The sequence below is a fragment of the Molothrus ater genome, chromosome 28 (genome assembly GCF_012460135.2).
Source record: "Molothrus ater isolate BHLD 08-10-18 breed brown headed cowbird chromosome 28, BPBGC_Mater_1.1, whole genome shotgun sequence".
NCBI lineage: Eukaryota > Metazoa > Chordata > Aves > Passeriformes > Icteridae > Molothrus > Molothrus ater.
The window spans coordinates 3,172,273-3,187,479 of NC_050505.2; the positions used below are offsets into that span (position 1 = coordinate 3,172,273).

The following is a 15,207-nucleotide window of genomic DNA, read 5'->3' on the forward strand; positions in this document are numbered from 1 at the left end:
TGTTAACGTTTGTTGTTGTACATTGGTGATAGGGGTTTATGTTTTTGGGTCCCATCTTTTTATAGAGGGGCAAAGGGAAGCTGCCAGAGTTGAACAGAAAAAGGGTTGGTTTTGTTTATTAGATTTGTAAATATTGTTATTTACAAATAATATTGTAAATATTAACATTGTAATATTAAATATTATCTTTCTCACGCTTGATACGTGCTAAGATAGTACAAATCCAGCTCAGGTTCACAGTGCCTGGGTTCCCAGCGTGCACAGTGATTGTGTCTGAGTTATGTGCTCACACAGCCCATATCCATTGGATTTCAGGTCACTTCAGTCAGCTCCTCCTCGGCCAGACACTGAGCCCAGGGACTACCAGCAGAGAGGCTTCTCCCGTGGCATGCCTTACCCTCCAAGAGCTGTGCCCATGGTAGGAATCTGCTACCTTCCCTTACTCTATTTGTTACTCTCAAGTAAAGAGATGAAGGCAGTTGCTCTAACTTTGGCCCTAATAAAAGCTTTAAACTTACTTCTTCACTTCTGAAAATTATGTTTCTCCTTGATAAAAAGCAGAGAGAATATTTGTTTTGTGGGGGGATCCTCAGTTTCCCAGTTTAGGTGTTGTCCCAGGCTGTGCTTGGTTTACCTGCTTTGCTGCTCCCTTTTCCTCATGACAGATGCCCAGCCCTCTGTCCTTGTCAGAGCAGTTGTCCTCTGAAAGCCACAGGCAGCCCGAGCACACTCCCAGAACAAACCAAGTGCTCTTGTGTTCAGCCTTTCTGCCTTTTTCAAAATCCAGCCGTTTCCACAGTGCTGTTGCTTCTTCCTACTGAGTTTCTCAGAGGAAAGAGCACCTCTGAACATTGCCAGGCTGTTTTGCAGCCTTCTTGACCATCACTTATTTAGCGACACAAATATTTCGATTCCCTGGCGTAAATATTTCGATTCCCTGATGTAAGTATTTCGATTCCCTGACACAAAATGTTTCGATTCCCTACGTGCAATTGGTGACCATTCTCTTTGTGTTTTCTTTGTAGGATATGCATCCCAACACCTTTCCTGTGCCAGCTTACCCAGTTAACCAGCACCCTCAGCAGGCTTTCCACCAGCCCTACTACTCCCCACCGCAGTACCCGGTGCAGCAGCCACCGAGGGTGCCCAGCAGGTCAGTGCAGTTACTGCAATGCCCCCTGGCAGGGGCACTGATGGCATTTCTCATCCTGGCTGTCACTCCTGGAGTGTTCCATCGTGTGTTGTTTGTGATTTGGGCTGATTTTTCACTGGGGGAAGTTTCTCCTTCACTTCACCCTGGAAGGCAGCGCGTTCATCGTGCGCCGTCACGGCTGTGTGGTGATGGACGAGGCTCAGAGCGCTGCTGTGCAGGCAGATTAGCCCAGCAGGTGGATGAAAGGCCTGTTAAAATAGTCAGTTTAAAAGCAAATTACTCACAAATCTGTCATTGTGCTGATTTGTGAATGCTATGGCCAAGTGCCAAACCATTTCTCTTAACTTTGAGCAGGAAGTTTTCCTGTGTTTTTCATCTTAGTTTTGAGTTGTGCTTGTGAGATGCAGTGCTGTGCTGTGCCACACACAGACCCAGCAAGTGCCAGTGGCTGAGTGGGAGCATCCTAATGTAGCTCATTTTGGTAGGGCTCTTGGGCTGGGGGATCTTCAGAAAATTCTAGAGAAAAGGTGAGTGTGGTGGCCACATTTCTCTTCGCAGAGAAAAGCAAGGCACAATTCTTCCCAAGAATATTCCTGGGTTTCACATTCTTTGGACCTCAGAGAAAGGAAAAACAATTCTTACTGTTTTTCTACCACAAAAGTAGAATGCAATATGGAGATTGTTTACCCAGAGTGATGGTGTTTTGTTTCCTTGGCCTGTCAGGGCCAAGTGTGTAACCCCACATTTCTCTTCACAGGGAAAAGCAAGGCACAATTCTTCCCAAGAATATTCTTATCTCATTTGCTGTGCCTGTGGTTGTGCAAAAGTAGAATGCAATATGGAAATTGTTTACCCAAAATGATGGTGTTTTGTTTTCTTGGCCTGTCAGGACCAGGTGTGTGTGTCAGGACAGTCATGAGATTCTGTACAGTGTGAGCAGAGTTGAGTGCTTGGCAGATTCAGTTTAGATGTAATGTAATATGGTATAGAATAATATATGGTATAGAATAATATATGGTATAGAATAATATATGGTATAGAATAATATATGGTATAGAATAATATATACTATACAACATAGAATAATATAGTATAATAAGGTAATTAATTAGCCTTCTGATTAGATGGAGTCAGATACATCATTCTCTCCCCTCATTGGGGGTTCCCTGCGGATACTAAAGGTGAGTTTTACCAGATGGGGGTTCCCAGAGGATTTCAGGCCATTGAAGGCACAGTCTGAGCCTGGCATGTTTGGAATGGATCTCGGTGTCTGAGCGGGCAGGGTGGGGTGTGAGGCTGTGGCACTGACTGCTCCTCCTGTGTCCCCTGCAGGCCTCCACCCCCGCAGCAGAAGGTTGTACCTCAGGGAGCGCCTCCAGCACAGCAGAAATGTTTACCTCAGGGACAGTACTTCCCCTCCCGACCGGCACCCCTGCCTCCCAAGTAGCTTCCTGAGCTGTTGGCTGCGACAGCTGAAATTGCAGTTCCCCTTCTGGCATCCCGTGGCAGTGCAGTGCCGGCAGCCTCCCTCTGCAGCCTGGGACAGGGCAAACGAGAGATCCCAAGCAGGAATGTAGAACTTTACACTCAATAAATACCTCGACCAAAGCTCCAGGGACTGAAACACCCAGCCCGTCCCTCGCTCTGTCCAAGCTTTGCCGCTGCAGCCAGGCTGGCAGCAGGAGTGCAGCAGCCTGCAGGGAAATAGTCCTGAGATCCAGCACGTGGCTTTGGGTTTCCCCATTTCTGCCATGAGCCCTGGTAAGGAAATTGTCTGATTTGTTGTTGTCTCTCTGACTGTGCAGTGAGGAATTGGAGTAACCCGTTTGCAAAGCAAGGAGATCTGTCAGTTAATTTACAGTTACTCTGCATGGACTGGGAAGGGTTTCCCATGTACATCTTAATGGCATTGAATGAGGTCTCAGAGGACTTTTTCAGGAAGAGAGATCTATTTTAAACATGTTTATGCATGTATATATGTTTATAGATGCATAATAATGCACTTAAATTCTTAACTCCATGCTGACTGACACTAAGCTGTGCTGTAGGAGCACTGAGTTTAATGCTTTTTAATTAGAGAGTGGCTAAACGAGACTCCTGTACTAATTCCCACTAATACAAGGATGGGCAGTGAAGATAAAGGTACGAGAAGACACGGCCATATTCTGGTTTTAAAAAATGGGCTGCTGCTAGGTTTTAATTGAGGTCTAAAGACAGCAGCAGTCCCTGCAGAACACTGGGAAGTGGGAAGTGTCTCTGCCTGGACCACCAGAGCTTCTCTGAGGACTTTAAATGGGAACCTGGTGGCTCATGCACCCTGAATTTAACAGCCAAGCCCTTGCAGTGTCAGTCAGGGCTGCTGTGTGTCAGACTGGGCTGCCCTCTGCTCCTGCACCATGGGCTGGACTGGATTTTGGAACTCCTCCTGAGCAGAGGTGCTCAGCATCCACTCTGCTAGGAGAGGGAGCTGGAGATCCTGATCCTGTGGTGCCATGGGTAGAAGCTGGATGTCGTGGTCACAAATAGAAATCTATTGCACAAGTTGCTAAAAGTGAGGTTCTATTGCACAAACTTGCTAAAAGTGAGATAAGTGCTAAAGAGCCTGCTGGGCTGTTTTGCTCTGTGCTTGCCACAAGCACAGCTCAATCTGTAAAATCCCCCTAATATTGCCAAAAAATAATCTTTTTCTCTGTATATACATACATAAATATATATATAGTGTGTGCAGTAATAAAATACTTGAACTCCTGTGGTTTCCCATAAACTTAGATTAAGATTTATAACACCATTAAAAATCTGTAAAATGTCTCCTAGAATTTCACCAACTGTACTGGTGGGGGTCTCCTTTTTGTTCCAAGATAATCAATTACTTCCTAATTGTGTTGCTGTGACCCGCTCTGCCTGAGTGGGCAGTCTGTCTGTCTGTCTGTCTGTCTGTCACAGTGAGCTCTGCAGCTGGATGCAGCCCATCTCCAGCCCTGGTCAGAGGGTGGGGAAAGAGGAGGGGATCCAGGGAATGAAGTCATCCAGAGAGATGTTCTTAACTGTGCGTGTGAACTAAACTATGCTGAACATGGTGCCTTCATAGACAAAGAGTTTTTGTACTCCCGGCGTGCCCGTTGGAATAGCAGGGATGTGTGGTGTGAGGAGCCGTGCCATGGACAGGAAATGGCTCCAGTTTTTGGTGGTGGATGCTGAAGATGACTACTGACTTTCTTTTGTAAAGTGTAGGGATACCTGTCCCGGGCAGGTCGGCAGCTGTGTCCCCCTCTGCAGCAGCCCCGCGCTGCTCCCTGGCCCAAGGGCTGCTCCCAACCCCTTTGTACAGCCCCAACGAGCAATAAAGATGCCAGTTTTGTACAAATCTCTGCCTCAGCCTCTGCTTTAAGGGGTGGGGAGGCTGTTACTGGTGGGGCTGTTACCTGTGGGCAGTTACTGGTGGGCTGTGGGGCCGTTACTGCGGGGCAGTTACCGGCTGGCCATGGGGCCACTTTGTGCAATGCCACCAGTGCTGCTCCTGCTGCTCCTGGAGCTGCTGCACGAGGCTGGGCAGGGCCCCCCAGAGCCCCCAGCCCGCCAGGAGTGGGCTCAGCCATGGGGGTCTCTGTCCCCTGTGGGTGGGCAGGTCTGGTCCCAGATCACAATCCCGCAGCAGCTGGGGGCCAGCACAAAAGGAGAGGAGGGGCTGAAGCAGGCACGGTGCTGGGGGGCTCTGGGGAGCCTGGGGGAAGGAGGGTTCAGCTAAAGAGGAGGGCAGGGGCAGTGCAGATGTGGTGGCAGCTGTAACAGAGGCTGAGGGAAGGAGGGTTCAGCTGAACAAAAGGGCTGGGGGAGTACAGATGTGGTGGCAGCTGTAACAATGGCACTGCCAGCACCACGATGGCTGCAGCCACGCTGTGCTCCCCCTTTGCTGTTCACAGCAGGCCTTGGATTGTGCTATTCCCAACTCCCTGTTCCCATTTCTCCCCTTCTCTGCTTTTCTGTATGCACAAGGAGGCAGTGTCCTACACCCTGAGGATCGAGGGGAAGCCTTACACCATCCACCTGCAGCAGCAGTGAGTTGGCCCTGCCACTGCCCTGGCTGCCAGTGCCTGCCCTGCTCCCTGGTGGCTGCAAGAAGCTTGAGAAGCTCTGGGTGATGATGGATGCTGCTGTAAGTACCTCACTTTGTGCCTCTCTCTTGCAGTGCCTTTTTATCTGATGATTTCCAGACTTATGTGGCCAGCGAGCAGGGATCTTTGCACTCTGATTCTGCCCACGCTGAGGTAACCTGGCCTTGCTTTGGGCTGTGTTTGTCCATGTTGGGCTATGCTTGGGGTTTGTTTGTCTCTGCCCAGGGCAGCTGCTCCAGCTGGGGTGGTGGGTAAGGGGATGGCTTGCCCAGCCATGGAAGGGCTCCCTGTCCTCTGTCATGTCACAGGGAGGCTGCCACTACTGGGGCTACATCGATGGCTTCCCCAGCTCAGCAGTGACCCTCAACACCTGCTCAGGGCTCAGGTAAAGCACCCCCATCCCTGTGCTGCCCTCCCTGGCAGCCTGGCCTGCAGAACACACAGCTGGCGCAGCTGTGCCAGTGCCCAGGGGCAAGTGGGCAGTGCTGGTGCCCTGGCAGGGGTTTGCTGCAGTTTGAGAACGTGAGCTACGGGATCCAGCCCCTGGGCTACTCCCCTGCCTTCCAGCACGTGCTGTACCGAGTGGGTGAGGAGCAGATGGCAGCGGCCCCCCCTGCCCACAGCCCCCCTGAGGCAGGGCAGGGTGGGCTGGCAGCCTGGGACCTGCTGGACAAGGCCCCCAGGGATGATGAGGTGAGCGGTGCCTGTTCTCCCAGTGCTGCTGCTGTCCCTGTCCCCCTGTGAGCAGGGAGCTGATTCTGCTGGAAGGTCTCCTGTCTGTCTTTGGCCAGACACTTGGACACAAGCTTTGAAGAAGCACAGCCAGCAGCAGCAGCAGTGAGGTGACCAGAGAATGCAGAATCTGTACTTTGAAGCCCATTTTCTCTTTTAGCCCCTCCCGGCCGCTGCACAATCTCCCAAATACCTCCCAGTGTACGTGGTTTTGGACAAGGCTTTGGTAAGTCTATGCCAGCCACTTTTCCCTTTTCTTTGCCTGACTTCTGTGAGCATGGGAATGGTAACATTCCCCAGCTTTTACGTGGATTTATTTTCTGTTTTCAAAATTACACATGCTGTGGATTTTGTAGGAAATAAGGAATGTGAATTTGTAGCTCATGTCTCCATGGCTCAGTGTTGGGAATCATTTCAGTGTTCCAACACTGACATGCTTCACCCTGGTAAGCACCTTGTCTGCCTTTGTGTCCCCTTGGGTTGTTTTTCAGTACAACTATATGGGATCAGACCCGAATGCTGCGACACAGAACATAATCCAGGCCTTCAATTTAATCAACAATGTGAGTTCTTAAGTCTGGTTTGTACTGCAGTGAGATGGGGGATGAGGGGGATCTTGATGTTAGCAGTGGCCACCCTCTTTTCTAGCTGCTTTTAGGTTTAGGAGGATGTTATGTAAAAAATTCCACGTTTCCTGGGAAGGTTTTTCCTCTGGACATGTCAGTCTGCCACAAAAGAACATCTTTCCCTGTGTGATGGCCATGTCCTGTGCAGAGGTACAGAAAAACAGGCAGTTTGCCTCAGGGCAGCCAAACCCTGCATTTTGAGGACTCCTGGGTTGCTTCCCTGTCCCCTGATCTCACTGATCCAATTCACCTGCTTACTCTCAGGTGCTTGTAACCAACTTCCAATCCTGTTCTTTACTCCACTGCTGGTCTTATGCTTCACTTGTGTAATGAGAAGTTATTCCCCAAACCCCTAACACTTATGAAGTTATTGGAGTTTGGCTCAGGCCTCTTTGTTCTTTAGGTGTTTTCATTCTTTTTGGCTACAGATGTCATTGAGGCACTGACAGCAGCAATTTACTTTTCCCCTGTGTTTACTGTGTGCAGAGTGATGACTGCATGAAGGGAAGGTGTGAGAACAGATTTCCTCTCTTATTCTTTCAGATGTTTAATCCCCTTAATGTCACCATTGTGCTGTCCTCCCTGGAGCTGTGGGCAGAAGGGGATAAAATATCAACAGCAGGGGACACAAATGACCTTCTACAGCGATTTTTACAGTGGAAACAGTTGTCTCTGGAGACACAGGCACACAACATTGCTTCTCTTTTAGGGTAAGATAAAGGTTCATTAGTGTTAAAGGTTACGTGGTAGCAATCAGTCAAACCAATGTAAGTCGAAACTTTGACAAAAAGTGCTTTTTAAAAAATCCATATTTCCTAAATCCTTCAAGTATTTCTTCCAAGCCATTCCTCCTAGCGATGCAGCAGCTGCAATGGTGCTGTCCATCCCTTGTCACCCCCCCAGTCCCTGCCAACACCAGGCACCAGACCCTGCCCCAGCTCCCCTGGGGACAGCAAACAGGGACACCAAGGGGACTTGGGCTGTACGGAGCCAGCATCCACCCCCTGACCACGGCAGTGACCCCCCCTCTGTTCCAGGTACAGGCACCAAGGAGCCCTCGTGGGTGCAGCAGCTCCAGGAAAGGCATGTCAGAGAGATGCTGCTGCCACGGTGGCCCTGGTATGGTCCCCCCTGTCCTGTGCCTGTCCCTCAGCCGCCCACATGGCTGCGAGCTCAGCCTGGGCAGCAGCAGGAGCAGGGGTGGATGGAGCACATGGGAGGATCTGGATCTCTGCAAGGAGTGCTCAGCTCTGGCTGCTCCCCTCTCTCCTCCCTGCAGTACCACGGGAACGTGACCCTGGAGTCCTTGTCAGTGCTGCTGGCCCAGGTGCTGGGCCACAGCCTGGGCATGAGCCCCGACAGCCCCCGAGGCTGCAGCTGCCCTGGACGAGTGTGCACCATGAGCCCTGCGGCGCTGTGAGTTTGCCTGAGGGGCTGCAGGGCTGGGGCACGTGAAGGGGGGCACAGGGGTGGCTGCATGGTGTCCCCTTGTCAGAGGTGTCCTCCACCACTGTCATTCCCCTGCAAAAATGGAATCACTCAGGCTGGAAAAGGCCTTCAGGACCATGGAGTCCAACCTTTGACCAATGACCACCTTGTCAACTGGACCAGAGCACTGAGTGCTGTGTCAGTCATTTCTTGAACTCCTCCAGGGATGGGGACTCCATCACCTCCCTGAGCAGCAATTCCAATGCCTGAATACCAGTTATTTCAATACCATTATTTCAGTGAAGAAATCCCTGCTTTTATTCCTCTAAGAAGAAAAAAAGAATTAATTAAATAGCAATTTAGCGCTTAATTTGACAAAAGAGACCTTTGCTCTCTAAAATGAAGGTACTCCAGGATATTTTTCAATCTCTGTTAATAATGAGCTGTAGATCAGGTGAATTAATAGACCCTGGGGGCTGTCAGTGTCTGGGTGAGCCCTTGACTTGCACAGAGCTTTGGAGAGAGAGAGGGGCGGTCAATGTGTAAAGTATAAACTGATAATTGCTTTGTGTAATGTATAACCTGATCACTGCTTTATTTTAGACATCTCAGTGGGTCAAAAGCCTTCAGCAACTGCAGCATCAGGGACTTTGAGAGCTTCCTGAAGCAGGGCAGAGGGGATTGCCTTTTTGGCAGCCCCAGGCTGAGCCGCCAGTCCCGGCAGAGCGGCGCCGTCTGCGGCAACCGCGTGGTGGAGCCGGGCGAGCAGTGCGACTGTGGCACAGCCCAGGTGGGCACAGCCCTGGGGGGCACAGCCCTGGGGGTCACAGCCCAGGGGGGCACAGCCCAGGGGGGCACAGCCCAGGTGGGCACAGCCCTGGGGGGCAAAGCCCAGGTGGGCACAGCCCAGGTGGGCACAGCCCTGGGGGGCACAGCCCTGGTGGGCTCAGCTCTGTCTTTGTGCTCCCAGTGCCTGTGGAGTCACCAAGCCTTGGGATCAGGAGCCCCAGTGCAGCAGGGTATCACCAGCCAGGGGCTGTGTACGAATCACAGACAGGACAGGACTGCTGGGAATGTGCCTTGAGATGTTTCATTTTCCACCATGTGTCTCATTCCATGGTTATGACAATGGGAAGATGCCAGCAGCTCAAATCCCAGGCAGCAGACAAAGAACTTAATGTTACAACTCACTTTAAAAGATTTTTGACCAATCCCACAAAGCAAAAGCACATTGACAGTGGTTCTATCCAACCACTATAAGCACAGTACCTTGCTTATTTTAAATACAATACCTGCTTGTGAGCCTTCAAACCCAATGCACAGAGCTCCATTATTAAGCTTAGAACTCCCTAATATCTCTCTAGATAAACTTTTCTGTAGCTTAAGGAGTTATTCTAGCCAAGCATTAATACACAGATCATTGTTCTATTTGTCCTTGCTTTTCTACTTTTTAAACAATTTTTCTCCTGACCAATCTCCTGGCTGCTGCTCAGCTCTAATCACAGTTCTGCTGTCTCTGAGGCCTGCCTTTTGCAGTTTTCCCAAACCTTTCTGATTTTATGGATTCCTGCATGGGGAGCAGCCCAGGGAGGGCTGTGTTGGGTTGGGGATTGTTTCTGTGTGGCAGCTTTGCCCGTTTGTTCTGCTGGATATTGCCCAAGTAATATGGGCAGAGGAGGAGGAGAAGCTCGGGGGGTCAACAAAATAAAATAACGTGGGTTTGCCATGTGTCCACAGGAATGCCTGAAGGACAGGTGTTGCACTCCAAGATGTAGACTGAGGCCAAGAGCAAAATGTGCCTCTGGATTATGTTGTAGAAATTGTCAGGTAAGGCAGATTTTTATAATTATAACAAAATCATTGTTTATTTTTGGACACAAGGCATATTCCCATGCTGAGGGATAGAGCCAAACTTCCTGCTGTGCAGTGGGAAAGGTTCCTGGGGCTGGGCTTCCTGGCTCAGGTCTTGGGATCCCCTGGGGGGGGAATATTACCTGGGGACTGTCCCAGGCAGTGTCACACACCTGCCACACCTGAGCACCTCAAGGGGGAGGGACCCTGAGGCCGTGGGCAGAGGGGGCTGTGTGGGCTCAGGCTGGGAGGTCAGGGAGGCTGCAGGGCTCCTCTTGCTCAGGCTGGGACATGGGGGGCTGCAGAGCCCCTCCTGCTCAGGCTGGGAAGCTGCAGAGCTCCTGCTGCTCAGGCTGGGGGGCTGCAGGGCTCCTCTTGCTCAGGCTGGCAGGTCAGGGAGGCTGCAGAGCCCCTCCTGCTCAGGCTGGGGGGCTGCAGGGCTCCTCTTGCTCAGGCTGGCAGACATGGGAGGCTGCAGAGCTCCTCCTGTTCAGGCTGGGAGGTGATGGAGGCTCCTGAGCTCCTCTTGCTCAGGCTGGGACATGGGGGGCTGCAGAGCTCCTCTTGCTCAGGCTGGCAGGTCAGGGAGGCTGCAGGGCTCCTCCTGCTCAGGCTGGGAGGTGATGGAGGCTCCTGAGCTCCTCTTGCTCAGGCTGGGAGTCTGCAGGGCTCCTCCTGCTCAGGCTGGGTACATGAGGGGCTGCAGAGCTCCTCCTGCTCAGGCTGGGAGGTGATGGAGGCTCCTGAGCTCCTCCTGCTCAGGCTGGCAGACATGGGGGGCTGCAGAGCCCCTCCTGTTCAGGCTGGGAGGTGATGGAGGCTCCTGAGCTCCTCTTGCTCAGGCTGGCAGACATGGGGGGCTGCAGAGCCCCTCCTGTTCAGGGTGGGAGGCTGCAGGGCTCCTCTTGCTCAGGCTGGCAGGTCAGAGAGGCTGCAGAGCTCCTCCTGTTCAGGGTGGGAGGCTGCAGGGCTCCTCTTGCTCAGGCTGGGGGGCTGTAGAGCTCCTCCTGTTCAGGCTGGCAGGTCAGGGAGGCTGCAGAGCCCCTCCTGCTCAGGCTGGGAGGCTGCAGGGCTCCTCCTGCTCAGGCTGGGTACATGAGGGGCTGCAGAGCTCCTCCTGCTCAGGCTGGGAGGTGATGGAGGCTCCTGAGCTCCTCTTGCTCAGGCTGGCAGACATGGGGGGCTGCAGAGCCCCTCCTGTTCAGGCTGGGAGGCTGCAGAGCTCCTGCTGCTCAGGCTGGGAGGTGATGGAGGCTGCAGAGCTCCTGCTGCTCAGGCTGGGAGGTGATGGAGGCTGCAGGGCTCCTCCTTCTCCCCAGTTCAAGTGGAGGAACTCGCTGTGCCGCCCGGCCGCCGATGCCCAGTGTGACCTGCCCGAGTTCTGCAGCGGCTCCTCCGCCTCCTGCCCGCCCGATGTGTACGTGCAGGACGGGCAGGAGTGCGGGCGTGGCACCGGCTACTGCTACCAGGGACGCTGCCAGTCCCCAGACCTGCAGTGCAGGAGGCTCTACGGGACAGGTAACAGGCTGGGCTGGTGGCACTGGCACTGCTCAGGGGCAGGGGTGGCCGCAACAGCACAGCATCACGTACCTGTGCTCCTCGATGCACCAAGCTCGGCAGAGTGGGGCACCTGGAGAGAAGGCACAGCTCTAGGGAAGCATTTCAAGCTCTGGTTGGAAGCACAGAGCCCCAACCCCCAGTGCTTCACAGATAATTTGCTTTTTGTTCTTTCCGTAGTTATTTTCGGTGGGCAAACTCAATTAGAGAACTTCCCCTGCTGATTCCTGAGGTTCAGGACTGCTGAGGGTTTGGGCAGGGATAGGTGTGTTTTCTCTAATTAAATAGTGAAAAATGAAGTTGTTAGATACCAGAATACGTTCCCTTTGTGTTCCTTTTAATGGTACTGTTATAAATGAATTAGCTAATTTGATTAATAAGGAAAATTTATTCAATAATTAAAATACAGTCATATAAAAGGCCACAAGGAAAGATCAGACCAGTGCTGAACCAGGCTAACAGCATCAGGTGAGATGGGGGGGCCACTAGGGCTCCACTCCTCTGTGCATCATGGAGAGACAGCTCTCACAAAGTCTTTTTTATACATTTCCAAACTCCCGAGGGTTGCTGGGAAGGGTTTCTTGCTGCTTTCTTACTGTTGATTTTATCTTTTTAGCATATTTCTGTAGTTTTTCCATTCTTGCTGCTGCTCTTGCTGAGAGTTTCCTGAAAATGGCGAACAATTCACTTTGTTAGAAAATCTCCTGCAATATACATTCTAGGAGACACATATTTATCTTCTTGATGATGCATATCAAATGCATATTGCTGGGGTTTGGTCACATGAATAATCCTCTAAAATCAACATTTCTGGAGACGAATATTCAGGCTAGGAGACACATATTTATCTTATCGATGATGCATATTGAATACATATTGCTGGGCTTTGGTCACATGAATAATCAGCTGGAATCAACACTTCTGGAGATGAATGTTCAGGCTAGGATTTTGGTGCGTATCGCTGTAATCTCATCAGAGGGAATTTCCTGGAGCCCTCCTTTGGCACGCCAGGATTTTCATTCGGTGGGATTACTCAGCAGGAATTTACACACATCATCTATTAGAGCAACAAACGTTCTTGCTGCACTTGCAGACTCCAGGAACGCTCCTGTGATGTGCTACGAGGAGATCAACGGGCAGCGGGACAGGTTTGGGCACTGCGGCCTCGAGCCCGACCACAGCTACCGGCTCTGTGTTTGGAGGTAGGCGGGCCAGGGGGCGCTGCCTCTGCCGAAATCCACCAAGTTCTTCCATCTCTAAATCCATCTGCACTTACCCACCTTGAGAATTAGTTTAGGAAACTCTTGCAAGCTGTGCTACATCCAGCAAGTGACAGGGACAGATTGTTGCAATTACTGCAGTTCTTGTGTCTGTGTAAAGGCATGTTTGGAACTCTGCTATTTCACGTGATATTGGTCAGAATTGAGACTTCTTTTTATTTCTGGTTGGTGTTGTCTTACAATGGAGCCAGTGTGGCATTTAAGCATTGATCCTGTAGCTAATGAAGGTCTGAATCACAGGGAAAATGCATTCTGGTGGTTCCAGTTGTGTACTAGCTGTGAAAAAAACCTTCAATCCCACACAGAAAAGATGGGTGCTTGCAATAAGATCTATAACAGCAGTGTCACTGTCATGTTTTCTGAAAAATCCCTTCGCCCAGGATTTTCTCCTGGGAAGCTGAGAAGCCTCAGAGAAAAAGGAAAACAATAATTATCTCATTTGCTTCTCCTGTGTTTTGCTGTTTTGGAATGTGTTTGGAGATTGTTTATCCAACAGGTGATTGTTTAATTGGTTTCATGTGAATTGTTTTTACTTAATGACCAATCACCATCAGCTGTGTTGGACTCTGAGGGGTCAGTCATGAGTTTTTCATGATCATTCTTGTTAAGCCTTCTGTCTGTATCCTTTCTGTATTCTTTAGTATAGTTTTAGTATAGCATTCTTTAATGCTATAGTAAATAATATAATAAAATAATAATAAAATAAAATAAAAATAATATAATGAAATAATATCATAATATAATATAATAATATAATAATATAAATAAAGTAATATATAAATAATAATATAATACTATAATAAAATAATAATATATAATATAATAATAAATCTATTATAATAATATAAGAAAATTATAATATAAAATATATAAATATTATATTAATAATAATGTGATAAAAATAATATAATGAAATGGTATAATAAAATAGTCAATTAATTAATAAACAAATAAATAAATTATTAAAATAATAAACTAATAATATCATAAATTAATAAATTAGCCTTCTAAGAACATGGAGTCAGATTCACTCACCTCTCACCTCGTCCTGGGGACCCCTGCAAATACCACAAATAGTGACCTCAGATGTTGGCTGTAGCCTGTGCTGAAGATCAGACCCACATGTCTGTGTATGTTTGATACACATCCTGTGCAAATTTGCTTTCCAGGGACCTCAGGTGTGGGAAGTTAATCTGCACATACCCGTCCCACAAGCCCTTCTTAGCCCCTGCCACTGCTGTGATGTACGCCCGGGTGAAGCATCATATCTGTGTGTCTCTGAACTACCTGAACGTGTCCAGATGGCTGGATCCCCTTCTGGTTGCTCCAGGGACAAAGTGTGGCTCTGGAAGGGTAAGGAAATATTCTGTAATCACCTGGAATGACAAATAGAAACTGTGAATATTAACAAGATCATAGAAACACTTGTTGCTTGCAGCAGTGTGCTTGATATTTAAAAACACTGTAAAAACTTGCAAATATTGCATTCAAGGTTTGGGTTTGGTGGGGTGTGAGCACTAAAATGACCTGGCCTCAGGGCAGAACTGTGGCTTCTTTTTTTCTTTTTTTTTTTTTTTTAAATAGTGTGTTTTCATTTCCCTTTGGGCCATAGCCTGATATGCTGAGCGCTGTATGGGTGGGACAGTGCTGGGCTGGAGCTGCCATGGTTTTTCCCAGGTGTGTATGAACAACACATGCCACCCACTGTCGGTGCTGGGACCCATCTGTGACAGCAAAACAAAGTGCCACGGCCACGGCGTGAGTCCCAGGGGTGCTGGGCTGGGGAGGGCAAGCTGCACCAGCCCCCTGCACACCTGTACCCCTCCCTGGCCCTGCAGGTGTGCAACAACAAGGGCAACTGCCACTGCAACATGGGCTGGCAGCCCCCCGACTGCCAGTGGAGGGGGTCACGCCGGGGGGGCAGCTGGGACAGCGGGCTGCAGTTCACAGAGGGAGGTGAGTGGGCCCCCGAGGGATGGCGTGGGCAGGGCTGGCAGGGGCTGTGCCCAGCTGGGCTGGACAGGCTGGGTTTGCAGTGCCCATCTGGGCTGGCAGGGGCTCAGGGGCTGTGCCTGTCTGGACTGGACAGGCTGGGCTGGCAGGGGCTGTGCCCATCTGGGCTGGATAAGCTGGGCTGGCAGGGGCTGTGCCCGGCTGGGCTGGCAGTGCCCATCTGGGCTGGCAGGGGCTGTGCCCAGCTGGGCTGGGCAGGCTGGGCTGGCAGTGCCCATCTGGGCTGGCAGGGGCTCAGGGGCTGTGCCCGTCTGGCTGGACAGGCTGGGCTGGCAGGGGCTGTGCCTGGCAGGGCTGGCAGTGCCTGGCAGGGCTGGCAGTGCCTGTGCAGGGCTGGCAGGGATGCCCTCAGCCATCTCACACCCCATCTCCCACCAGGCCTGCAGCGAGCACTGGAGGACGGTGAGATGGCCTGGCTGGTGCTGGGCTCCAGCCTTGTCCTGCTGTTCCTGACG

General features: G+C 50.7%; 2 protein-coding genes across 2 annotated transcripts in view; both read left to right on the forward strand.

Moving 5' to 3' along the window:
• ADAM9 (ADAM metallopeptidase domain 9) overlaps positions 1-4,517 on the forward strand; it is a 28,181-nt gene extending 23,664 nt beyond the window's left edge. Inside the window, exons 20-22 of the mRNA XM_036396557.2 lie at positions 316-418; positions 1,026-1,153; positions 2,486-4,517. Coding sequence (XP_036252450.1) covers positions 316-418; positions 1,026-1,153; positions 2,486-2,600 — 346 coding nt within the window. The 3' untranslated portion in view covers positions 2,601-4,517. The remainder of the gene's footprint in view (positions 1-315; positions 419-1,025; positions 1,154-2,485) is intronic.
• Positions 4,518-5,137: 620 nt separating this feature from the next.
• LOC118695130 (disintegrin and metalloproteinase domain-containing protein 32-like) lies at positions 5,138-15,205 on the forward strand. The gene is made up of 16 exons (XM_036396538.1): positions 5,138-5,208; positions 5,340-5,418; positions 5,574-5,650; positions 5,766-5,958; positions 6,158-6,223; positions 6,489-6,560; positions 7,110-7,132; positions 7,661-7,742; positions 7,903-8,039; positions 8,655-8,841; positions 9,789-9,878; positions 11,222-11,420; positions 12,553-12,661; positions 13,909-14,092; positions 14,417-14,695; positions 15,131-15,205. The coding sequence occupies exons 1-16, from the start codon at positions 5,138-5,140 to the stop codon at positions 15,203-15,205; spliced, it is 1,923 nt and encodes a 640-aa protein (XP_036252431.1).
• Positions 15,206-15,207: the final 2 nt, after the last annotated feature.